Source organism: Chanos chanos, chromosome 13 (assembly GCF_902362185.1).
Source record: "Chanos chanos chromosome 13, fChaCha1.1, whole genome shotgun sequence".
Lineage (NCBI taxonomy): Eukaryota > Metazoa > Chordata > Actinopteri > Gonorynchiformes > Chanidae > Chanos > Chanos chanos.
Window position 1 is genome coordinate 3,557,022 of NC_044507.1, and position 27,666 is coordinate 3,584,687.

The window sequence follows — 27,666 nt, forward strand, 5'->3', positions numbered from 1 at the left end:
TCTCTGCTGCCTGGTCAGACTGGACACATATTGACCCAGATTAGGGAGCAGAGGCAATACATCACAGTTAATAAATCATCGAGAAGTAATACAGGTTGATCAGCCAGTCTATTTAGTGATAAAGATGCACTTCAGAAAGCAGGCTCTGGGACATATTCTGTGATTTGGAATGATGTGGTCATTCTTTGGTTAATTCCTTTAGTAATGCAGTCAATACAAAACAGTTATCGGCCACCTATCACTGATGACCATACCCGAACCTCCATCTACTGTTTTCCATGTTTCACACAGTTTGTGTGGAGAAGAACAATTGTTAAGCCATCTAGGTTGATGTTAATGTCCTCTGTCAGACATGTTTACATAAGGCAAAAGAGACTAGTCATACATTGTCATGCAAATTGTATACTAGAAGGTGTGATGGTGGGTAGTGAAAAAGTCCTAACCCCTCTCTTAAACCTACTGCAGATTCCTGCTCTTCACCCCCAAAACTCCTCCTCCTCTCTGCACAATACATGTTATCTGATTTTGCTGACAACTCTCTCTCTCTCTCTCTCTCTCTCTCTCTCTCTCTCTCTCTCTCCCTCCGTCTCCCTCTGTCTCTCTCTCTCTCTCTCTGTAGCCTGACTGCATGCCATATAACACAAGAGGGGTGTGCAATTTTGGCTTCAGCTCTGAGATCAAGCCCCTCAAACCTCAGAGAGCTGTATCTGAGTAAGAATAAACCAAGAGATTTAGAAGTTAAGCTGCTCTCTGCCCTACTGGAGGATCCACACTGTAAACTAGAGAAACTGAAGTAAGTACATTTAACCCAGGGTGATGTAATGTAATGTACTGTGATGAACAGAACTTTACAGTGACTACAGAAGAACAAGCATTTTTACCATGAACTCCACACTAACACTGAAGAGTATGAACACAGAAATCATGTACCCCTACACTATAACTGAAACTGTTCCATTTCATATCAGAATATAGCTGTGACTATTATTACGTATAGGTGCTTATGGTGCCATACTAATAAAATGCTTTAATGACCTCATTATAAAAACACAACTGTCACCACTGTCAACACAACTGTGAGTGTGTGTGTGTATGTGAGAGAGAATTGGGGAAAGTGAAGCTGTGTGCTAGTCCATAGAAAAGAACACCAGTGTAAGGTTGTGTTAGTATATAGGCTATGAGAACTTCATGCTTAACCTGTGAGTGCGATGAACAAAGGAGAGAAATGGAGAGCACTTTTGAAGCGACCCAGTGAAATCTACCCAGATCAAGAGACAAATATAACTCTGTTAGTCTTTTTTCAGAGACAGATCACATGGAACCTAATTTCAGAATGGGACATTGTGAGCTGGTACCTTAGAATTTTGTCTGGTGATGTTAACAGTAAATGGTGACATAACACTACAAACCATCCTCAGATCAAATGTTAAAACAGTAAAATGACAGTAAAACAATCTCTAGCCCTAACCCGGTTCTGTGTGGATGTTTTACTGTGGGTTAAATGTCTGTGTGACACTCTGAACACCAAAGCTAGGGGAGCATCGCTACAAAATAATAAACCACTCCATTGCTTTAGTGGGATTAGTATTGTTAGTGCTGGTTTGAGTGTGGCAAAGACTTTGCATTCCACCAAAAAATCTCATTCTCTTCATAAATGTCAGTGGGTCAGAAGTAAAATTTTGAAACTTCAGCTTAGGCTCTTAAAGTACAGGTGGAAAGTAATATGTTCACTACACTTCTGGATGTGAATTAAGTCTGTAATCATGGGAGTGCTCCACTTAACTGTGGATGCATAGTGGCTTTGTATGGAACTGCTGTTTGGAATATTTGGGAAATTATATCCAATTAGTAATCACTCACCTGTCCTGTTAAATATACTGCTGAAATCAGATGAATCATATGAAGTGTATGCATTACTGCATTACAATATTGTATTACAAAATTAACAAAAGTGTTAAATCCCAGTCAGATATATAACTGATATGTACAGCATTTAACACACACCCACACACAAATGTTGTTATTTAAGAGCTATAGTTTGTTTAGAGATGTTATGAATAACAATGTTGTTCTCCTTTTACAGATTTTAGACAAGTATTACAGAGGATTAATCCATTGGACACCAGCTCAGTACCATTGTAGCTTCCCCTACAGCTGGCTGTAGAAACTCACCTGAGAGAAACTCGCGTGGATCCACTCTTACTTACAGGAGCTACAGTGGGAAGCAGTGTGACTGTATTTGAGACAGAGGGAAACTCACAGTGCTCCACTGTCCCACTCTGTCCACTCACTGAGTCACTGCTCAGTCCCTGAGGAGCCAACTGCAATTCTAAAGGCCCTTACTGGTCCCCTGGTGGGCTATCACTCTCACTAATCAACTGGCAGAAGGATGGTTTTAATTCCTGACCACAATGACCATCAGCTAATGTGAGCATGAGTGACACATTACTGTAAAACAGTGTCATACATTTCTCTGCAAATGTCCTGGTGAAGACACACGATGACATATTTGTATTATTGTATTATGTATTACTCTGATATGAGCAGATTACAATGTAAATTTACCCTGAAATCTGTTTATATGTTAAAAAAGAGCAGAGGGAATATTTATCATTAAAAAATGAAATATTTACCATTTATCATTATCATTTGTAAAGAGGAACTGAAGGGCTTTGTCTGGCCAAAATAAAGTCAGTTTGTCAGAGGCATAGTTTATTGATATTTGATACTTTTGTGATATTGTTACAAATGATCTGATCATGTGTGAGTCTGGACATTAAGATTGTTCAGAGAGTAATGTGTTTCTAAACCACTGTACACAAATGTCATTTTGGGTTTAATTCCTTTCCCTTCATTCATTACTTTCCACTTCATGTTTTGTCTTTGAAGTTGTTTTTGGATAAAGGTTTCATGCCCTGGTCCCCCTCTGTCTCCTCTCTGTCCCCTTTTCGTAGTTTCATCTCTTTTACTCCCTCTAGTGTCAGGTCTGGGTTCTGTTTCCCTGTTTCTCTTGTTCCCCCCCTCTTTTGGTTAGTTTTGGTTCAGCCCTGTTTAGTCCTTTAGTTCATCATTGTTAACACTGCTTTTCAGTTAGTTTGCCTTGTTCTGTTTGGTTTAAATACTCCTTAGTTTTCCCTGTTTAGAGTTTGTCCACATCATGTTGATTTCTTTGTCTGCCATGGTCCTGAACCTGCATTCTGTAAGTCTTTGAAAGCCTTTTGTTATATTTATAGTAAATAAATGTACACTGACCTGCATGTGCATCCAGCCTCTTTTCAACACAAAGCATCTGCTAAATGAATAAAGGTAATGTAAATGTTGTCTGAGCCTGTTCTTTTAATTTGGGTATTGTGCCATAGTTTGGTTAGGTTTTATTGTGTGTGTGTGTGTGAAAGTTTCAGAGATGAATTGTTTTCTCTATAACAGTGGTTATTTGCAACTGATTTGTACGTTTTGTAACTTTGTGTGTTGTACTCCACTCCTGTTATGTTTTCAGAAGGCACTGAAGCACCTCGGGTCTCGGTGAGGAGGTGATTACACACAGTGCAGTGTAATATAGCTGTTAACCTTCACGTACACAGAGAGAGCAGTAATGTCTGTGTTTTTCTCCCCCATCACACTGTCCCAAAACCAGCACAGGTGGTGGGTTCCTTTATGCCACGTCACCCCTACATACCCCTAGACACCACACTCCACCGGGGATGTAACATTGTGTATTTGATTCATTCTGTTTTTAAATAAACATAATTGCCTGGGTTTATTTTGGGATAGGGCACAGAGTGTTGTAAGGCAGTAACACACGTGGATGGACTTTGATTAGTTTCATTTAATGGAAAGTACTTTAAGACTGTTGTCACGGACTGAAGCAGATTCTTGATGCATGCACAGGTTCGCTTTCGTTAAAACACGAGATGAAACAAAAAACTTTGTGGAACGGGTTTTAGGATTCAAACTTGAGGTTAACATGACACATTGACCGTGTACTTCCACACGGTCAAAGAAAGGAAAACTGTGAGTACTAATACAGAGCAGAACAAGACTAGACTAACCAAAAGCAAGCGCAACTAATCACATAATTAACAAGGCAAACAAAGGAAACTAGGCAGTAACACTCTTATACTCCTACTCTTATATCTCTATATTTTTTTTTATATTTCTACGGTTCTGTGCATTCTGTTTATTGCACATGTACATATATATATATCCCCTATATTACCCCTATATTTACATTTATTGTTCTTTCATTATTATTATTTTTATTTAACTACTACACTTGCAAGTTGAGCTGGCCCCGAGCCCAAGAATTTCATTGCTGATAATGATGTCCACATTGTTATCTAGTAAATGACAATAAAACTTGAAACACATAAGTCACCAGCAGAGGGGACAGAGAGAACCAGAGCCAGGACATGCCAACTGTGCTTTACTTTCACTAATGAATCATGTCCTAAATTAAAATTATTAGTGTTGAGGATTTGTGTTTAATTAAGAATGTCTCCATGCTGCTGTTTGTAATCTGTACATTGATGCAAACATGTAACAGAACTGGAACATAATTCAGTCAAATGTGTCTCAGAGAATATCACAACTAGGAACAGAAACCAAAACCCGTATGAGGAACTCTTGGTGATCCCAAACTTAACACAAACCTCCCTCCATTATAATCTTTCTGTTATACAACAAAGACCATGAGGAGCAGCTGACAGAAAATAAAACTTTATCATTACAGTAACAACTGATTACACTCTCACCAAATAAACTAACACTAATCAGCATTGGTGCTAAACTGACTGAGAAATTTGGTTTTACTGTAGTCCATTCAGTAGGTCTGTCTGTCATTAAACAGATACCCATACAACATATGCAATGAACACCAGAGACACTACCAGTACAGATGGGTCTCTCTCTATTGAGGACTCAGACAGACTGCTTGTTCTTAGACGTGACTGTGTGTAGAACCTGTTTACCAATGCAGCCTTCAGTCAGACTCTGTTAACTCTCATTTTGGAGGTATGTGAAGCTGTGTCCATCTAAAGCTTCATAATGTCTTACGATATTTATCTATTAGATAACTTAATTTTCTTGCTGCTCATCTTTGTAGGGTATAGTTTTTCTGATCCTTCAATGGCTTAACTATTACTCATTCTTCTGTCATGATTAGTCATTCTGACTGGGTGAGACTATAGAAAACTTTCTGATACAGACACTGGGTCTAATGCCACACAGCTTCTCAACAGACCTCCAGCAGTACTTCCTACAAGCTAGTTTTGTAATCCTGATTTAATTATGGATTATTTTCTACTGTGGTTTCAGGGGGGGAAATGCTCTCATTGAGAACAATGTGTTTGGAGACTACTGCTGTGAATGGTTTTTGTGGTTAAGTTGCAGTCTTGTGCAGTCTTAAGTTTTGCAGTCTTGTGACACTGACTTCGCTTCTTTCATTTTTACAAATGTATTTCTGGACAATATCTGGACTTGAACAATCACCAGTCTTTTGGAATATCTGGCAATTTTATATTCTTTTAAACAAGGTAATGCCACTAATAATTCTTAATTTGTTCTTTGTTTGGAGGGAGAGAATTATGATTTTAAAGATTACTGAATGTTTCTGCCTGAAAGCTTTGTTTGTAATGGTTCTAATTCAGAAGAGCAGACTTACCAATGACTGAGGACTTGACCCTCAGAGTCAGTGGTATTACTGGACTGAGTTTTCAAATATAACAAACAGATTAAAAAAGAATGGAGTGCCACTTTCCCAGTATTGTTTGAGCCACATGCCTGTTCCATTTAAGAGAAAAGATTTTTGTCATTCTATGATTATTGGCTCTACAAACTCCAGTAGTACTCAGCGAATCTCTCAAGCTTAGAAACAAACATTAAGGTTCACATTCAGTTCTTGAATAAAGCAAAGATGCTTTAAAGTGCAGACTTACGGATCAAGTTATCTTGAAACTGATTAGATCAGATATGGGCACTGGGAAATGTGCACCAGGGAGTTTGTTTCTGGATAATGTCACAAAGATGAGCACAGAGGAGCACAGTTAATGGTCTGTCAGCAGAGTTAGCTTTGAGCTTTCTGCTGTAGTATAGTTTTAATGTGTTATTGTGCTGCAGTATTGCTGTAGTATAGTTTTAATGTGTTATTGTGCTGCAGTATTGCTGTGGTGAAGTATTGTTGTTCTACAGTATTAGTTTGTTGTAATGTTATTGAGTTCCCCAACACCCCTGTCTGATTAGTCTCTGAGTTCCTGACACACAGTCTAATTCGAGTCAGAAGCTCATCTCACCCCCTGCACTGCACCACATTACATACTAGTTAAACACTGTTCTCTGTTTGAATTAGATTTTGTCCTTTTCATGTGTCTGAACACAGCTCGGAAATTAGTTTAACAGTGCTGACAACTGTAATTAAGGTATGGATGCATGGAACAAAACTGGAGTTTAATTCAGTCAAATGTGTCTCAGACATGGGGAATGTCACAACTGGGAATAGAAACCAAAACCCATATGAGAAACCTAATTTTTCAAAGTATATAATAAATAAAGAAAACCTTCCTCTGTAATAATCCTTCCACTATACACTGAAGATTATGAAGAAAAAGTAACAGAAAAATCAGCAAATAAAAGTACAAGCCTTCTTTTAACTTCTTGTAGTTTCTCTTTCTCTTTCTCTGGAGGTTTAGTCCCATCCAATATCACCTATCAGTCAATCACTGGAATACTATTCTTCACTGAATTCACTACAAAAGATTTTAAAAACAGAAGGTAATCAGAGTGGGAAGACGTTATCTCGCCCTTTGTCTAGAGCAGGGGTCACCAACATGGTGCCCGCGGGCACCAGGTCGCCCGCAGGGACCAAATCGGTCGCCCGCAGGCCAGTTCTAAAAATAGCACTTATCACCAACGAGCTCAGTCTAAAATTGTATTTAATTGTGTTGTGTTTATTTAAGTCTGTTTCTTACCTTGTTGAATCATTCTGAATAATTATTGTGATGAATCATTAACGTGATCAGTGTCTTCACGTAGAATATCATTAATAATAATATAAAATTAAAGGTAAACTGTGCAACTTTGTTCTTTCAGAAGTGTGTTATCAAACTGGTAGCCCTTTGCATTACTCAGTACCCTTGAAGTAGCTCTCAGTTTCAAAAAGGTTGGTGACCCCTGGTCTAGAGATTCCCAAAATGTTTTCTTTTTTTCTTGTTGTGTGGTTTCTGGATAAACCAAGTACTGCACATTTGGCCTGTCAATCATGAGAGAATCATCACTTCTCTATCTCTAACCCCTCTGCTGTTCAAATAGTAGGAGAGACATCACATACAGTATATCTCATCTCAACAGTTATTGTTTCCAACAAGAATCCTCTATTCTTATGTACAGCTATACACTCTGATTGCACAGCAACACACAAACACACACACAGTTGTAGCATACCGTGCACTGTAGATCAAAAGCAAAACAGAAACAAATATATTCTTGGATCAAGATTGAATGATTGACTGATTCATTCTTTCATTCAGAGAAACTATCAATCAATCAATCAATCAAATATATCCAAATATATTGCTGACAGGGTTCATATGACATTTGGTTTCAGTCACACTACCACAATTCAGCTAAAATGCTGTGTGGGCTACACAGTGGTTTGGCCGTACATCTAAATGTGCCCTTATGTTCTAAGACACATGCATATTAGATAGAAAAAAACTGAAAGACAGGTATTTCGACACAGAGGAAAATAAAGCTTATGAACAGAAGCTAGCTGCAAGAATTGATTGACTAACTAATTGAACTCTATAAATGTTTATTTATATATAGAGAGAGAGAAATCCCAGACATCCCATTTAATACTATTTGCTCACTTCATTAATTAATGATTGTAATCATGAATGAAATAACTCAAACAACTCAGGGTGTGATAGTTATGATAGACACATTACATTCCTCAGAAAGAACATTAAAAACTTGGATATGGATATTTTCATATCAATGGATTTTCATGCCAATAAATGTCTAATGAAGACCTCCTGAATAAACAAATGTAAAGACTAATAAATCTACTGTGTGTCTTCCACAGGTCTGCTGACAGGGGTCAGACCCTGTAGGTTTCCATGATCTCCACTTGAGGAGGCTTTGTCTCTAAAATAGGTATGTAAGGAATGAAGGAGTAAGGAGCTGTTGTCACTGAAAATAATCCCTCTGAGGAGTCTGAGGAGACAGAGACACTGACTATAAAATGAGTCTGTCAGGATCATGTGAGGAAGAGGTTTCTGCCTCTAAAATGAGTCATTCTGAGGGCCACTGTGAAGCTGAGAGGTGAGTTATGTTTAACTGATAGATGAAGCATAGCTTAAGAGTATTTCCCATTTGCCTTTTCCTTTTCCTTTTTTTTTTAATAAAACTGCCACTTTGCTGCTGAAATGTTATTTGAACAATTATGTATCAGTCTCTGACTTGAAGTGTTTCCCTCTCTCTTATTCACAGTGTTCAACAGGAGAGGTCAGACTCACCTGTACCCAGCTGTGTGTCCATGAAGAGTGACCAGTCTAAAGGAAAACCACCTTACTTTAGAGAGAGAGATTTCCCTGATGAACAAAGGTGACCTTGATGTTTCTGTAAATACAGATATATTACTGTTGTAAGCGATGCAGAGTCTGTGTATGGGGCATCTGTAAATTCTCCTCATGATCAAATTCAAAAGCAGGACATTTACTGAAGTTACACACCATCACTGAAAACAGTAAAGAGGTTTTGGGCTCTGAGTGACACTGCAGAACATTATGCTGTAGTCTGAAGTTTGATATTTCAGATGAAATTCTACAATAAATGCTTGCATCCCATTTTGTGCCAGTAATTGTCATATAACAAGCTGATCCCATGTTATTGTCAGCTTACCTGAAAGATGAAGCAGTTTTTACATGGGATCTCTCATGGCCATGAACTCACAAAACTTATCTGTTCCTCTGGAGCAGGTGCTGTCATCAAGAGTGATAGTTACAAAATTCTGTGCACTGGACTAACAGAAATGCTGTCCTCATTGGCTTGATTAGACACATACAAAAATTAGCAGCAGTGACATTTCACATACGTGGCTGTATTTGCCATATTCATGAGAGTGCCCAAAACCACAACCTTTGATCTGGAAGATTCATCAGATTACATATATGTTAGTTTATCATTAGTTGCACTTACATAACTTTCACAGTGTTCTCTAAGTAATTATACATCACTGCCTGTTATTCACAGCCTCCAGCAAGAGAGATCAGACTCACCTGTACACAGCTGTGTGTCTATGAACAGTGACCGGTGTAAGGAAGAGACAGAAAACTTCAGAGAGGGAGATTTCCCTGATGTTCAAAAGTAACTACTTTGAAATTATCTGACAATGTTTGTTTAAATACAGATGTTTTAATTTACAGAATGTAAGGGAGATTATGGATGTTGTAGTCCCACGCTTTGATATGTATTTAGTGATTTTTTTTCTGAGTGAGCGAACAGTCAGGCTTCATAAATTAATCATTTTACTTCCCATGTGTGAACATGGTTGGAATGTCTTTTCGCCTGGAGCGCTGCATAAAAGAGTTTCCTTATATAGGTTAGAAATTACTGGACAAGAACATGTACTGTTCAAACACTTTACAAGTTACATTTTTTTATGCTTAGACTTAGAAAAATGTATAGTTTATATATTACACAAATTTTGTATATAGGTGTATAAATCATATACAGTATAGTTTGTAAAGCAGAGGAACGTGTAAAACACCCGTTGCACGCTGTTTGTCAAACATTCTGTTCACATTTCTACTACAGAATTCAAAATGAGAAAACACAGTCAGAGATTTCCAGATCTCAGTCTGTCCAGAGTTATGAGAAAGTCCTCATCTCCATATTTGAGGTAGGCTTTGTACTTTATAGGAATAAGTATCAGTTATGCTTGTTCTTTGCGGTCATTTGATGGTCAGTTTTGTTACAGTTGACAGACAGAAAAGAAACGCAATTTTGTGAAATATGAGGACAGACAGACTGCATGAAGTAAACTCCCACTTTTATGACAAAGGCTTTGCTCCAGTATGGAATGTGATCAATGAGCAGTCTGTGCATGATGAAGTATTAATTCAGTTCCATTTTTCATACATCTTAGACTATAGTCTAGTAATATCTTACCAAATAAAATGTGCTACAATATCATGAAATATTAACATATCACCATCCTGCCACATCTACAAACATGGTGACATTATGAGAACTACCATACCATTACCAAACATTTACATAACATTCTCTGTTACTGGGTCTGTTTTGTTATATGATCTATTTTATTCAGTTCAGCGTTATTTTAGCTTTCTAAACCATTTTTAAGAACCTTCAGAGCAAAATAATCACCTTTGTGAAGAATGAATTGAAAAGACTGAAGAACCTTCTAACGGAGGAAATGTCAGAATGTTTTGGGGGTCTGAAGGAGGATGAGACCAGTGCCAGAGAGGGAGCTCTGAAGATCACACTGAACTTCCTGAGGAACATGAACCACAATGACCTCGCTGATATACTGGAGAAAAGTAAGAGTTCTGAGACTTTACATTGTGCAGAAACAGGCTGTAATCAATGGGATTGTTACCTCATGACACAATTCATTTGAACTCACATAAAATCTTTAGGACATAATGAAGATACATGAACATCAGAATACAGACTGGAGTCTATCAGTGCTGTTACTTCCCTCTAAAACCGGTGTTGCAGATCGGTTTTGCCATTGTCTAAGCACTGTTGAAATCGAGCCAACCATAACCGTAATCCAAACCAACCAGATTGGCCATGGATGCCATTTGAGATGAACAGGCAGCTGCTGATCATTGCTTGTTCCTATATCATTGTTTTCTAATGAAATCCATAAAGTGTATAAACTTATACAATGTTTCGATACAGTTTCCAAAAAAAAACCTAAAACAAAACAAAAGAAAAACAAAAGGCTAAAGAAACAGAGTGTTGGAGTGTCATGCTAACCCCTCAGATGAATAATGCAATACACCATCTTTTTGTACGCCTAAGAGTATTTGAAAAAATTACATATCATTAAAGACCAGCTTTAGCAAACTGGAATCAAACAGCAGAGCTTCAAAGGAAAAGCGAACGGTTTAAAATAAAACAGGAATTTAGAAAATAATTAGGAAGAAAACAATTAATGCCGATATTGGAGTGACCCTTCGCCAAGGGTCTGATTTGTCACATTGCTCACAACAAAAAGAGATAAACTTTCGAGTGACGTGACAAATTAGTCCAGTATTCTAGTTTTAAACATTCTATAACTACAATATATATTATGAAAGCAAAATAAAGCCATTTCCGTTTTTCTCTTTTATTCAAATGAATCAGAAAACGAAACTGATACTTTTTCTGGAATTTGATTTCACATCCAAAAATAGAATAATGAATGAATGCAAAAGTACACAGACCTTTACTGCCTATCCTGACTAATCTAATATTTCTGTTCCTGCTTTCTTAACTTGCTTTAATTGCTATTTGTTTTTAATTTATCAATCAGATGAACTTCTTGTAACTTGTCACCGTGAACTTAAATCAAATCTGAGGAAGAGGTATCAATGTGTGTTTGAAGGAATAGCAAAACAAGGAAACCCTACACTCCTCAATAAGATCTACACAGAGCTCTACATCACAGAAGGTGGAAGTGCAGAGATCAATAGTGAACATGAGGTCAGACAGATTGAGGCAGCATCCAGAAGACCACAAACAGAAGAGATACCAATACAATGCAATGACATCTTTAAATCCTTACCTGGACAAGACAAACCCATCAGAACTGTGCTGACAAAGGGAGTTGCTGGCATTGGAAAAACAGTCTCTGTGCAGAAGTTCATTCTGGACTGGGTTGAAGGAAAAGCAAATCAAGATATCAAGTTCATATTTCCACTCCCTTTTCGGGAGCTAAATTTGAAGAAAAGAGGAAAATACACCATTTTGGATATTCTTCATGATTTTTTCCCAGAAACAAAGGAAATTAAGTTTTCTACCATTGACAAGAACAAAGTCATGTTCATCCTTGATGGTCTGGATGAATGTCGACTTCTAGATTTTCAAAGCAATGAGAGTTTGTGTGATGTAGCAAAACCAAGCTCCCTGAATGTTCTGTTGACAAACCTCATCCGGGGGAATTTGCTTCCCTCTGCTCTGCTCTGGATCACCTCCCGACCAGCAGCAGCCAATCACATCCCACCCAGGTGTGTCGACCTGGTCACAGAGGTAAGAGGTTTTAGTGACCCTCAGAAGGAGGAATATCTCAGGAAGAGAATCAGAGATCAGAACGTGGCCAGCAGAATAATCACACACATCAAGTCATCAAGGAGCCTCTACATCATGTGTCACATACCAGTCTTCTGTTGGATTTCAGCCACTGTTCTAGAGAGAATGTTGGGTGAATCAAAGAGTGGACAGATCCCAAAGACTCTGACTCAAATGTACACACACTTCCTGATCTTTCAGACCAAACAGAGAAATGAAAAATATGAAGGACATAGTGAGATGCAACCAGAGTGGAATAAAAAAATGATTCTGTCACTAGGAAAGCTAGCCTTTGAACAGCTGGAAAAGGGGAATTTGATCTTTTATGAGAAAGATCTGAAGGAGTGTGGGATTGATGTCAGAGAAGCATCATTGTACTCAGGATTCTGCACCCAAATCTTTAGAGAAGAGCTTGGAATGTCTTTGGGAAAAGTGTTCTGCTTTGTGCACTTGAGCACTCAGGAATTTCTTGCTGCCTTATATGTGTTCCTGAAATTCATCAACAGCCATGTCAATATCTTATCCACACAAAAATACTTCATTACAAGCAGGAGAACATTACTCATAGGAAATGATCTTTTCAGACTGTACAAAGATGCAGTTGACAAAGCCCTAGAAAGTGAAAATGGACACTTAGACCTCTTCCTCCGCTTCCTTTTGGGCCTCTCACTGGAGTCAAGTCAAACTTTGTTGCAAGGCCTACTGACTGAGAAAAGCAGAAGATCACTGTGCAAAGAGGAAACAGCAAAGTACATCAAGAAAAAGATCAGAGAGAATCTATCTCCAGAGAAATTCATCAATCTGTTCCATTGTCTGAATGAACTGAATGACCATTCTCTAGTGGAGGAGATCCAAAGCTACCTGAGGTCAGGAAGTCTCTCCAGAGCTGAACTCTCTCCTGCTCAGTGGTCAGCTCTGGTCTTTGTGTTACTGACATCAGAGGAGGAGCTGGATGTCTTTGACCTAAAGAAGTTCATCAGATCAGAGGAGTGTCTTCTGAGGCTGCTGCCAGTGGTCAAAGCCTCAAGAAGTGCTCTGTGAGTAAAATGTCCTTTTACTGCATAAATTTAACAAATTATTTTCCTAAACACATGATATACTGAATTCATCAATTTCTACTTTCCATAAGTTTTGTTCATTTAAATTCGGTAATAATTGATGACTTTTAACTTTGTGCCACCATGATTTCAGGATACTCACAGGATATGTTTCATTTTCTTTATTATTTTTCTTTCAGTCTCAGTTATAGTGGCATCACAGCAAAATGCTGTGCAGCACTGGCTTCAGTCATATGTTCATCATCCTCTAGTCTAAGAAAACTGGACCTGAGTAATAATAATCTGCAGGATTCAGGAGTGAAGCTGCTCTCCACTGGACTTAAGAATCCACACTGTAAACTGGAGTCACTCAGGTAAAGTAGTGTTAAAGTTGTAAGTGTTGGGTATGATACAATTTCAAATAAGAGTTTTAAAAAAACGGGAAAAAAATCTTGCATTAAACTTGAGCAAGGCAGAAAAATAAATATTAACATTAACTTTCAAACAACTAAAAAGCACTTAGCTCATGATTATATTGGTTTTTAGTAAAAATCTGTCTTCTTTAGACTTTAAGACTATAGTAGGCAGTCTGCACTATCTATTAATATTATAATACTATGAACTTAAACCAAATTTATATTTACTGTATCATGTTCATACTTTCCCAAGTCTTCCAGACTGCAGTATAACAGAGGAAGGATATGCTGCCCTGGCCTCAGCTCTAAAATCAAACCCCTCACACCTGAGAGAACTGGATCTCAGAGGGAACGACCCTGGGGACACAGGAGTGAGGCTGCTCTTTGATTTACTGGAGAATAAACAGTATAGACTGGAAACACTGAGGTAAAAAAAAAATAGTGTAAAACAAGATACATACATACATACAGTTGTTGACAATTTTAAATACACTATTTATTTATGTATAAAAGGGGCAGTGACGAGAATACATTGTTCCTGTCTCTGCAGGCTGTTGAAAAGCTCTGTTGCAGAGGAAGTCTGTGCAGCTCTGACTTCAGTTCTAGGTAAAAGCCTGCTACTGATGAGAGAGCTGGATCTACGTGAGAATAAACCAGGAGACATACAAATTAAGCAGCTCTCAGTTCTAATAAAGGATTTGCATTGCAAACTTCAGAGAGTTAGGTTCGTTTTTCAGTTATGTTCTTTAATTATCGTAGTTGCCCTAATGTCAGTGGACATCCAGCTGAGAGCTAGTCTGATGTTAGTAATGTATCTGATTAAAAATTTAATGTCATGTTGATGTGTCATCTGCATGACTGTGTGATTTGTTATATTCTGACTGTGTTGTACATTGGTTTTAAGTTAATCATCTGACACTCTTATGGGAGAATATGAGTTATACTAAAAGACACTCTACCAGTCTATGATCACCATGCTTACCTGAGATGAAATTTGAGAACAGTTGTGTGAGTATTCCATTTCGAAACTGACAAGCGGCAGAAGGATAAATTTGTCTGATTTTTTGTGGTAAATTTAGACTCACTATTTGTGAGGAACAGGAAAGCTGTTCAGCTTTGGCTTCAGTTCTCAGCTCCAAATCATCCAGTCTGAGAGAGTTGGACCTCAGTAACAGTGATCTGCAGGATTCAGGAGTGAGATTGCTCTCAACTGGACTTGGGAATCCATGTTGTAAACTGGAGATACTGAGGTATATTAATATGTTCTATAAAACTCTGTTGTTGGTGATGTTATTCTGCACAAACTAAAAGGAGAATTATACCCTGAGTTCTGAAGGATAGCTTACGAAGTTCAGCATGGCTAATTATGAATCATTTGGTCTAATTTGGTATTTAACTCAGGACTTAATATGCTGCAAAAAAGAGGGAATAAACAGTATTGCTTGTTTACACATTTATATCTTTAAAGGCCATTAGTGTACGGTATATTATATTTACAAAGTTTCATTCAAGTCATACTCACTTGTATTTTTTTTAATATATTACTCAATTATTTAACAGCTGTTACTCAACAACAGCATTGGGCGGTATCAAGGTATTACAGTATACCAGGGAATTTAGAAATCTCGAGGGTATGATTTTCAATACTGTCCAAAATACAGACGTTCCTCTTGCTTTTAAACAGATACGGAGATGATGTATTTAGGTAGGGAGAACAGATGTCCCGCTTTGTGTTGTACTGCACAGCATTTTGACCCTTCGTTCCGCATACTGAGATAATGTTCTGCATTTTCCTTGGTCATTTGGTTTTTAATTGTCAAAAATGAGAACATATGGATGATATACAATTGTTCTAACATTGCAAACGACACTGACACTGTCTAATATGCAATTAGCCTACTTACAATAAACACAAATACTTTGTCCTCTAGTTGATTCCACAGCACACCAATTAGGACATCAACATTCCCTCTCTCATACACAACCATATAGAGTAAAAGAAAAGTAACCTGAACAACATGAAAAATAAATGTACATATGGAATCGATAATCATCATATTGTTAGGGCTGGTGAGGCCTGGTTTGAGCTTAGGACCCAAAAGCAGACTCCATGGACAAAAGAGGTGACTTGGAGGATGTTTAAGAAATAAATGCAAAAACCAAAGGCAAAAGACAGCGACGGTACAGGTAGGGCTTAGGCAAAAACATTAGTCAAAAACAGCCAGAGTAGAGGCACAGAGAGGCAGAAAAACCAGAGGTAAACAGGCACTAGACAGAACTCAAAAGGCAACAACAGGCATGGGTCAGTAACAGGCAGGCAAAAACATCCAGGCAGATGTACCAAAACACAAGGCAAAAAGTCAAAGGTCCAAAAACAGGCAAGGTCAAAGAGCAAAAATTCAATTAAGCAATTTTTTTTCTTTTTTTGTTTTCCCCAAATACCATCATATAGCATATACCCCAGTGAAATGTCAGGAAGGTATGATAAAATAGATACTGCCCAAGCCTTCTCAACAAAATGTTTGTGTTTTTGTGTTTTAAAAACAAATTATTGACATAAGTGTGCTCTCTGTAGACTTTCAGACTGTAGTATAACAGAGGAAGGATATGCTGCTCTAGCTTCAGCTCTGAGATCAAACCCCTCACACCTGACAGAACTGGATCTCAGAGGGAATGATCCTGGAGATTCAGGAGTGAAGCTACTATGTGATTTATTGGAGGATCAACACTGTAAACTGCAGACACTGAGGTGAACAGTTTGCTCCGCCTATACAAAGAAAGGCTTAGCTCAAAGCACTTTTTGCCAAAAAACACAATAACAGAAGAAGCAGGATGGTGTTACTGTTAGGAAAGGTGTAATAAATATCCATATATTTACCTTTTTACAGGCTGCTGAAAAGTCCTGCCGCAGAGGAAGCATTTGCTTCTCTAGATTTAGCTCTTGGTAGAAACCCCTTACTTCTGAAAGAGTTGGATCTGAGCAGTTATAAAGGAGGAGAGTCACAAATGAAGCAGCTCATTGCTCTTCTGGATGATCCACACTGCAGACCAGAGAAACTGAGGTTAGTAATGTTAAACAAAACGGCACTAAATTTTAAAGGCATTACAATTTACTTGCTCCTACAAAGGTGACAGAACCAGTAGCAACGTTACTGTTCATATGTAGCTGTTTGTCCAGTGACATCACACACTTTTTTCTTCACTTAAAAAGATGAACGGTCTGATGAACATGAAGACAATGTAAACTGTATGGCATAAGTATCTCAGTCAAGGGTGAGTTTTATGGAGCAAGGAGATGAATGGTGAAGAAACAGCACAGAGACTGAGGTCATGGGTCATATCAGTGTGTTAAGTTGCAGTGTTAAGTTGCAGTAAAGAACCAGACAGTTCCTTGCTGACAGTTGCAAAATTTGGTGATGTCTGGGAAGTTTGATTTTCATAACACAAAGCAGTTATAGCTCAGTCCTGTTTTGTACATAGGCAGCTCTGAACCACCAGTTGTATAAGTTCTATCAGTTACAAGTATTACATTATTCAAGTTTTCCTTTTTATTCACAGTGTAATGCAAGAACCAACTTATAAGACAGGAACTCAGGACTTTTTCTAACTTTACCATTGTTTTATGGTATATTAGGTTTATTATAGTTTATTTTGTTATTGTGTTTACTTCTATAAGTGTAGGTATCACATGACTATGATTTATTTCCCGAAAAGTTTCATGGGAAATTGTTTTAATCTGCTAATAGTGATGGAAACCAGGTAGAACCTTTCTTTATGTTTGTATTTCCTCTATTTCTGCCATTATGAAACTCATAGATTCCTAAGGAATGATTGTACATTAGCAAATCTGTTGTTCTCCGTACAAAATATGCTTAGATGGACATAGCTGTTTACTGACCAGTGGCAAGAGAGGTCTACTATGTATTAGTATGTATTAGCAGCAGTACAAAAAAAAACAAGACATGATATTGAAAAAGCCAGCGAAATGCAGGCAAAGTAAATTGAGGAGGACTACTTTGTTTATTACCTATTATGCAGTTTATTAGTATTAGTATTCTGTTTTTCTGGTAAAGCCTTCGTATAGAAACTGTAAAACTGGAAATATTAGCGTGAGTAAAACCACAAGACTCATTAAAAACAAAAGTAAAATGTTTAATATGAACCAGGGAATAATACATAGAACATGGGTGATTTGCATGATTTTCTGAGCCTTTATATTATAAATTTGTGGTAATTTGTGTTATCCGATTTTGTTGGTTTACAGTCATTTTGGTACATGTCTTAAATAAATTATCTGAAGAGAACATTTGAGTAACAAACAAGAAGCACCCGAAAGAACACAGTTTGAATGGACGACAGCTTTGAATTCAGAGAAAGGTCAAGGCCAACATTGTTCCACAGAGCAGAAGAACGGCCACTTTCTACCACAAGTTATTTTACAGTTCCCACGACTAACTAAGCAGTGAAACTATTTATGTCTGCACATAAACATGTTTTACCAATGACCATCACTGTCACTACTACTACTACCCATTCATGATGACTGTTCTTTCTGACATGAATTTTGTGTTTGGACTTGATTCATTTTGATTTTATTGATTTATTTCAGACTCAGTTTTGGTGAGTTAGCAAAACAGAGCTGTTTAGCTTTAGTCACACTCCTTGGCTCAAAATCCTCAAGTCTGAGAGAACTGGATCTGAGTAATAATGTTCTGCGGGATTCACGAGTGAAGCTGCTCTCGGCTGGACTGGAAAATCCATGCTGTAAACTTGAGATACTGCGGTGGGTTAATATCTGATATAAAGTACAGTTACCCTAATAATCTCCTCTGTCCAATAAAGTCTGCATACAGTACCTATGAAGTAGGAAATATTTCTGTGAACACACACACACACACACACACACACACACACACTACTCAACTATCAGCTTGATGATTATGATATGATGGACTATGATGGCATGGTAACAGCTCCTGGCTGAGCTGAGATCATCTGAGTTACTAACACAGTTAGTTTGGATGAACTACAACTCTGAATGAACTTAGAGTAAGGTCAAGGAGCTTGAATACTGGTGATGCTCACAGGAGCAGAAGAACAGCATTTTTTTTTAACTCCCATGACAAGTTATTTCATTCCCATAACAAGCCTTTTCACTGCCTAAGGCTAGATTGCAGTTAATAGCATGATATAAATATGTTTTATGAGTAACTGCATGTGTCTTGTAGCTTTTGGAAAACCAGATTATCAGTAAATGATACCAGTTGTTTCTAATGTGAGTTTTCTGTTTTGACTTTCTTTGCGCAGACTCAGGTGTTGTGAGTTAACAGAAGAGAGTTGTTCAGCGCTAGTAACAGTTCTCAGCTCAAACTCCTCAAGTCTGATAGAACTGGACCTGAGTGACAATGATCTGCAGGATTCAGGAGTGAAGCTACTCTGTGCTGGACTAGAGAATCCACATTGTAAACTGGAGATACTGAGGTGAGTTAATATCTGTTATGAAGTACAATTAATCCAGTCTCTCTGGTAAAGTTTTGATATAGCATCTGTGAAAAAGGAAACATTTCAGTGAATGTAGAATTTCAGCACATGAGGGTGTTTTGTGTAATTGTAGTGAAATATGTGCAGTGTGATTAAATCTGCTTATTTAGACAGTAATGTTACAGACAGTGTTCTGAACAAAATTGTTTTCAACATTTTAAAAGTCATGTCCTGAGCTGGGAAATTTTGGTGGACAGTTAAGAAATGACTCGTTATGACAACTTGAGCAACAATTGCCCTTTTTTCATGATATTGAATGAATATGAAAAATATACTTATTTTGACTCTACATTAAAGCAGTACCTCAGAGTTAGTGATATTTCTTTTCTGAAGTGTTGTCATATTCTCTGACAGTCTGAAGGCACAATTATCATTATCGAAATCAAAAAACACAGTCTTATCCATGTGACTTTAACTCCTGTGATGATCTCTCAGAAACTACAGAAATGTCTAAATATAGTTTCTAAATATTTAAAGTATATAATTTTGTTGTACTTTTTCCTTAAATCATAAGAATCAAAGCTTTCTCTTTTCAATGTAGACTTGCAAACTGCCACATTACAAAGGAAGGCTATGTTGCTTTAGCATCAGTGTTAGGATCAAGCCCCTCACACCTGAGAGAGCTGAATCTGAGCAGGAATAAACCAGGACACTCAGGAGTGAAAGGGCTCTCTGTTCTATTGCAGAGTCCTCACTGTAAACTACAGAAACTAATGTGAGTGACATTCAGAATTATTCATCAGTAATAGCATAATGTAGTGTTTTCCTTTTTATATAGATAACTGAATGACAGTTCACAGACCAGTGATTCACTGTATATTAGATTATGTTGATGTTATAGTAATATTGAATATTAACTTACTGTTCTGTTAAGTGTATTATATTTTATTATTTTTCATTACTATATCTTTAATGATATTCATTTTATCACACTCATATGATACATAATGATATTTAATGACATTCACTTTCATTTCTTTAAAGTCTTACTCATCTGTGTTTTATGATCTGTCAGTATGAAACATTTTATTAAGTTAAATATTTGTTTTTCAGACCACCAATATTGACAAAATGTTTACATCATTCTAGACTTTCAGACTGTAGTGTAACAGAGGAAGGATATGCTGCTCTAGCCTCAGCTCTGAGATCAAACCCCTCACACCTGAGAGAACTGGATCTCAGAGGGAATGACCCAGGAGACTCGGGAGTGAAGCTACTATATGATTTATTGGAGGATCAACACTGTAAACTGCAGACACTGAGGTGAACAGTTCTACCAAAATAATAATAATAATAATAATAATAATAATAATCATAACAATAATAATAATAATAATAAAGGTTACACTTGAACAATAGAAAAGAACATATTAAGCAGACAAGTCAAAGTACAAGGCTCAGTTACCAACAACAAGTGATTGTAAACTTTGCAAATACACAGAACAAACTGAACTTTTAATGCGCAGAGAACTACAGAGGCAAAAACTGAAAACAGGTGGAAGACTTAATAGTTAACTGATTGAACCAAAAGGACAGAGCACTAATAGATTAGCAGGAGTGAGAGCTGAGGGGGAAAGATGTGACAGTTCGACAGTGCTGAACACTTCTTGTTCTCTCTGTACTGGACTGGATGCTGCGCTGGACCACTGAGCACGAGAGGGGTGGTGAGGTATGAAATGGCCGATGACAGGAATATATTCTTCATGAACATATTGTTCCTCTATGTCCAGGCTCTTGAAAAGTCCTGCTGAGGAGGAAGCATGTGCTGCTCTGGCTTCAGCTCTAAGAAAAAACCCCTTACTGCTGACACAGTTGAAGCTGACTGGAAACAAACCAAGAGACTTAGAAGTGATACAGCTCTCCACTCTGTTGAAAGATCCACACTGTAAACTGAGGATTTTGTGGTAAGATAAGCTCTCAAAGAGACACACATGAGGAGAGAAGGTGCCCATAAACACGAGGAGAATATCTAGGAGAATCTAGGAGAATAAATATGCCCAATATAACACAAAAATGGAGAATGAAGAAACTAGAGTAAAAGAACACAGACAACATGCCCATTTATGTTTCCTCTTACATTGTAGAGGTTCTTTTAATACTCTTCTCAGTATTAATTGTAACATCTGGGAGATTACTGGATAGAGTGAGAGATAAGAAACTGCATTGTAAAACCTAAACATGGATGAGCTGGTACCAGGCCTAGACAGAAAAAGTGGCTTTGCTAAATCAAAAGGGTGATGTCAAAGATAAGTCATCCATGGCCCCTTAACTAAATCTTAAAAAGCAACAGATCAAGACAGACAACCCAACACAGGTCTTCACCCTCTATTTGTTATGTTGGTATGATGTAGATGAATGTGGTCCAACAACAGAAAAAGAGAAGAGAATAGGCCAGTAACCACACCACACATGCACACAACACACATAAGCACATGCACTCATTTTGGTAAGATAAAGGGCGTAATAAGTTGTGCAAATCAAGTTTTCAGCAAATCAAAATTTGAGTTTCAGAAAGCCAGAATTAAGCATTTTTGTTTGAGATAATGGGATGAGTGTAATGTACCACAGTTGTAGACAGTTACTATAAGCACTGACTAGTGTGGGATTCAAACCCAGCCTCTTAACACCCCTAGTATATGAAAGAAGAATCTGTTCTGTTGTCCCAATCCAAACGATATTATTTATTTAAGTGTTTGTTTATTTAATTATGTAGACCCAGTGATATGATACAGAGTTTTTGAACTGTGTTGTAAAGATTTGCACCTTCCACTGAGTTTGATTAATAGTTCCAAATACAGTCAAAAGCTCTTTGAAAGTCCATAAACAGACATACTGACATGTTTGTCTATGACGACATGAGGGGTGAAACTGTGCTCTGATGCTAGGTAATAAACTAATGGTGAGCAATTAACAGCTCAGAATCAGAATTATTGTGCAGAACAGCACTGGAAATTTTTACTGCCTACACATATGGTTCAGTAATTGTTGGAGAATTTATCACCATGTTTGAATCACTCTCTCTCTCTCTCTCTCTCTCTCTCTCTCTTCCTCACACACACATGCACACACAGAGTATGGCCGAGGGTTGATTATACCTAAGAAGAAGCTGATAGGAAACTTCACAAAAATGTAGTCTTGTGTGTGTTTGTATGGTAAGGAGAGAGAGAGAGAGAGAAAGAGAGGGAGAGAGATGTGGGTTACAGCAATCTTCGTTGGAATATTAAGATCTTATTTTTCTCCTAGGCTGTGGGGTTGCCAGCTCACAGAGAAAAGTTGTGCAGCAATAGCCTCAGCTCTTCGCTCAAACTCCTCCACTCTGAGAGAACTGGTTCTCACTAAGAATAATCTACGGGATGTAGGAGTGAAGCTGCTCTCTGACGGACTGCTAAATCCATATTGTAAACTGGAGAAACTGTGGTATGTTCATCTGTCTAAGAGTCACACATGATAATCTGACAAAGACTGTCACACACGATAATATGACACATATGGACACATATACATTCACATGCCACATTTTGTCCCTATCATACATATAGCCATACATACATCCATAGATCCACAGTATCAGTACCATCCTCTTTCTCTCTCTCTCTCTCTCTCTCTCTCTCTCTGTAGTCACACACACTCATACACAGACACACAAAATCACTCACCACTCACCAGAGGTGTAAAGAGTACTAAATTATTTTGCTCCAGTAAAAGTACTGCTAATATGGTGAATTTGTACTTAATTAAAGGTAGAATTACTTGTGTAAAAATCTACTCTAACTTATTTAAAATTTACTTTGAGCAAAAGTAAAAAATGATACCAAATAAAGTGTATGAATAAAAAGTTAAATGAAATAAATAAACATGAGATAAATACAATTAAAAACCAAAATAAAAAATAAACATGATATAAAATGAAATATACTAACAAATTAAAATCAAACATGTCAGTGTGTGACCACATTAATAAAGTTTTCGCAAGCATTAGCAATGAAAGGCTTGGAAAAAAGGGGGAGCTGAACCTAAAACAATTTAAACATTTCTTTTCGTAGCGTAAGTCAGAACATAGAAAGAGGGAAACAGTGGTACCCCATATAACTAAAAGAGATACAACTGCTACAACATGTAACCATACCCAAGTATGTAGCACTACATATACTGCATGTGAGGACTGAGTGACTTGAAGAACAAAACATTTAGAGAGCTGACATCAGCATGTCTTCTTTTAGCCTATATCAAAAATCCATAACTGTGGAAACCAGGATGAAACAGTGTGGAAGACCTCACTCACAGCACTCTTCCACACGGTTTAATCCATAACCAGATAACATCTCTCCTGTAGCGTTTTTGGCTTCAGAAAAGCGAAAAATACAACACCAACCTCTAAACTTTGAGGATATCTGCTGTCAGACTTGCAGATTCCATATGCAAACCATTTCTGCATTGTCCTTCGTTCTGAAAGCTTGACAGGTCTCCGGGGCCTAGTCATGGTTGCTAACGTAGAATTGGACAGTGGCCGCTCTAAGCAGAGGCTTAGCGAAGGGAATATTAAAATACCTGCACAGAGCAGACGCAGCCATTATAGCCTTCACATTCGTCTGCTACAGTATGTCTGTTGTATTGAACCATTACAGCAGGAGCAGAAGTGATGGCTCAAGCTGTTTGGTGGTTGTTAGAGAGGAACTCAGAGTTATGAGAAATGAAGTTAGAATTGCAAGAAATGAAGTTGGAATTGCAACAAAAAAAGTCAGAATTCTGAGGAAAAAAGTCAAAATTGTGAGAAATAAGGTCAGAATTCCGAGAAATAAAGTTGCAATTAAGCAAACTTTTTTTTTTTATGTGGTAGAAACGGGCTTCCATATGTTTCATCTTGACCACCTGGCATAGAATGAGCAACTGACTTGCTACCTTGGCATAGGAGATCACGTCTTTTCCCAGCACTTAGTTCATGGAGACTTTTTTTATGCTATAACAGACGCAATTTAAATTGTAGCGAAATAAAATACCTCAGAAACATAAGTAACTATAAGTAAAATTACAGTTTTCAAAAAATACTCAAAAAAGTATGATTACACAAAAAATCTACTTCGTTACAGTGACAAGAGTAAATGTAATTTGTTACCTCCATCCCTCCACTCACTAACTCATAATTTTTGTCTATCTGAATAGAAGGCTTAATTTCTTGCATTTGTGTGTGTGTGTGTGTGTGTGTGTGTGTGTGTGTGTGTGTGTGTGTGTGTGTGTGTGCCCATGTGCGCATGTCTATGCATGTACACAAGATGGTGATCCATGGTGATCTGAGTAGAATATTCAGATATGCATTACTTTTTTAACAGGCTAGAAAGTTGTAATCTCACAGAGAAAAGCTGTGCAGCACTGGCCTCAGTTCTCAGCTCAAACATCTCCAGTCTAAGAGACATAGACCTGAGTAACAATGATCTGCAGGATTCAGGAGTGAAAGTACTCTCTACTGGACTGCAGAATCCACGTTGTAAAATGGAGAAACTGTGGTAAGAGGATCTCTCTGACAATCGCACATGATAATAAAATAACATTTGGTCTTTTTTGTAGCTTAATTTGTGTTTAGTAATTGTCATATGTGCAAATATTACAGTAGTAATTTTGACAATGTGACCAGAGTTGTAAACTTTGGTGTAAGTACAATTTGTTTATCATTGTAAAAGTGGTGTAGGGAAAGTGCACATTCAACCAAACAAGACCTTTAAACAACTGGTTTATCACTGGAATTCACTGTGCATTTCTTAACTACATTGAAAATGTCTCTCTTTTACTTTAAGGCTCAGTTATTTTCGTTTCCAAATTGCTCTCTAATATTATATCAAATGATGTGAATGGTATAAAGGACATTTTCATGTTCAACGTTTTAATTTGAGCATTGTAGCAAATCTTTCATTCTCTTTCTGTGACACTGATTTAGAGAAAAATAAAAATCACACTCACAGTTAACACACACGTATTATGGACTATTACCGTGAATATTTAGGTGCATCATTGTTTTTCTTGTAGCCTGGAAAGGTGTAATCTCACTGAAAAAAGCTGTATAGCGCTGGTCTCAGTTCTCAGCTCAAAGTCCTCCAGTATGAGAGAGTTGGACCTGAGAGACAATAATCTGCAGGATTCAGGAGTGAAGCTACTCTCTGCTGGACTGGAGAATCCACACTGCAAATTACAGAGACTGTGGTAAGATCTCCCACACATACACACAGCGCACATACAAATGCCCTCTCCCTTACACACTCTCTCTCTCTCAGTAGCTCATCAAGTGATAAACTGAGCTTTTTGGCTTATTGTGTGAGTCACAGAGGACTGTGAAACTGAGCATGTATATGTGTGTGTCGTCTGCTCTCATTCCTTAATTTGCTGTGTTTCATTTCAGATGATGTATCAGTGCTATTAATTCAGTAGGATGATCATAGAACTATTTATTTAACTCCTGGCCTGTTGTAATCCTAGGCAGTGAAATGTATATTTTTAGGCTGTTCTGTAGTTGGTTGCACTGACATGTGTTTCACTGTGCGTCTGTGTGTCTTGTTAATGTAACAGTGTTCATCCTCACACATAGTTAGCCAGACACCACAAGTGAACTGCTCTTTAAAAGCATGTTTGCCAGATTAGCAGATACCAGAGCTCCATGCACAAATATATCCAGAAATGTGGTTATTCTGAATCTTTCTGTCTTTGATTTAAATGCAGTCTGCATTAAGAATGTTAGAGTTCTGCTAGTAGTTGGCTAGTTCACTTTTATACCCATTGCTGCCTAGATCCCATAGCAACCAAATAAAGCTACAGTTTCTAATTGTCATTATTGTCTGACTGTTTCTGCAGGCTGTGTAAATGCAGGATAACAGAAGAAGGCTGTGCTGCTCTGGCCTCAGCTCTAAGTTCAAACCCACACTCACACATGAGATATCTAAATTTGAGTGAGAATAAACCAGGAAATGCAGGAGTGAAGCTCCTCTCTGCTCTGGTGACGGATCCACACTGTAAACTGGAGAAACTGGAGTGAGTAAACATAAACCAGTATGATGTAGTGGACTGTAGTAACTAGTAACCACATGAGAACAGGTTCCTTAAATATTTGTAGGGTTTCTACAATGGGCTAAAAAAGTTTTGATATGTTGTGATGGTAAATTTAGCTCCAGTTGAATGTAGTTTATGATTGAGTGTGAGAATGTAAAATTTAATCTGTGGCACCATCTGTGTTTAGTTCACCATGGGTTGATGACAGAAGGTAGTTTAACTTTCATGATAATGTGACTTCATCCATGCATGCTAGGTTGAGGACAGTACCACTATTAACAGTATAACAGCGTTTTTGTTTTATATGCATGCACAAACACTGGCATGCAGACAGGATGCCACATGTGAGAAGAGGTATTCAAGCTGCTGTTGATGAGTTATGAGTTGTAACTCTATTGGTTTCCTTTACAGTTATTGGCCTTGTTTATAGCTGTTATCTGGACTAAGAGTGAATGTGTACTCCACACATCTGAGCAGTCTGAATCATGATTCCTGACCTCAGCATACAGAGAATGTCCATTCACTGGGATACTGAGAGCGAGACAGATCAAGTAAAATGAACTTCATTATCATCTCAGTCCTTACTATACAGTGGAACAAAATATTGCTTCCCCTGTGCAATGTACAACAACAGAGACAGACAGTATACAACAACAAGAACTACAACCTCCAGCGCAAGTGAATGAGAGACAGAGCAAACAGCAGGTCACACAATGCACACGAGGACGTGCAGATGCAGCGCAACGCAATGAAAGTAACACAATGACTACAATACAATAATAAATAAATATACATGACAGAGTTAAGCGAGTGAAGCAGCAGCACAGATCAAATGTACACAGTAATTGTAGATGCACAATAAATGATCAATAAATATGCAGGACTGTAAGAATCAGGAGTGTTGCATGGCAAGAGTGATGGCCGGTAGAACTGTGAAGACGGTGCAAAAACTACATGTCAGAGGCAGGACCATCAGAAGTGCCAGCATTACATATGGCAGCACATATGTTTGCATGAATGTAGCTTAACATCATAGTGTAAATGTACTTACAAAATGTAATATGACATTAAGGTGGTTATGAAGTGCACATCAAGTAAAAATAAGCATATGCCATCAGCATGAACATACCCTACGTAGTGAATGGGGACAGTCCAGAGAAAAAGAAAAGGATGTTTGTGTGTTTGTTTTTTTAAGTGGCTAGTATGTGTACTAAGGGGGTTAGAGCCAGATTGTTGAGCCAGGACAGGTGGTAGGGGACAGCAGAGCATTGAAGTGGAGTGGAGTAGATCTGGACTGTCTGATTAAGCAAAATGAAGTTATGAGTCAGTCAACAAGGAGGTTAATT

The 27,666-nt window shown here is 37.7% G+C and overlaps 1 protein-coding gene across 1 annotated transcript in view; it reads left to right on the forward strand.

The window, feature by feature from the left end:
* The first annotated feature begins 8,236 nt into the window (after positions 1 to 8,236).
* LOC115826605 (NACHT, LRR and PYD domains-containing protein 12-like) overlaps positions 8,237 to 27,666 on the forward strand; it is a 46,960-nt gene continuing 27,530 nt past the window's right edge. Inside the window, exons 1-10 of the mRNA XM_030790485.1 lie at positions 8,237 to 8,316; positions 8,485 to 8,598; positions 10,354 to 10,556; positions 11,540 to 13,331; positions 16,323 to 16,496; positions 19,830 to 20,003; positions 20,435 to 20,551; positions 24,616 to 24,789; positions 25,307 to 25,480; positions 26,126 to 26,302. Coding sequence (XP_030646345.1) covers positions 8,237 to 8,316; positions 8,485 to 8,598; positions 10,354 to 10,556; positions 11,540 to 13,331; positions 16,323 to 16,496; positions 19,830 to 20,003; positions 20,435 to 20,551; positions 24,616 to 24,789; positions 25,307 to 25,480; positions 26,126 to 26,302 — 3,179 coding nt within the window. The remainder of the gene's footprint in view (positions 8,317 to 8,484; positions 8,599 to 10,353; positions 10,557 to 11,539; positions 13,332 to 16,322; positions 16,497 to 19,829; positions 20,004 to 20,434; positions 20,552 to 24,615; positions 24,790 to 25,306; positions 25,481 to 26,125; positions 26,303 to 27,666) is intronic.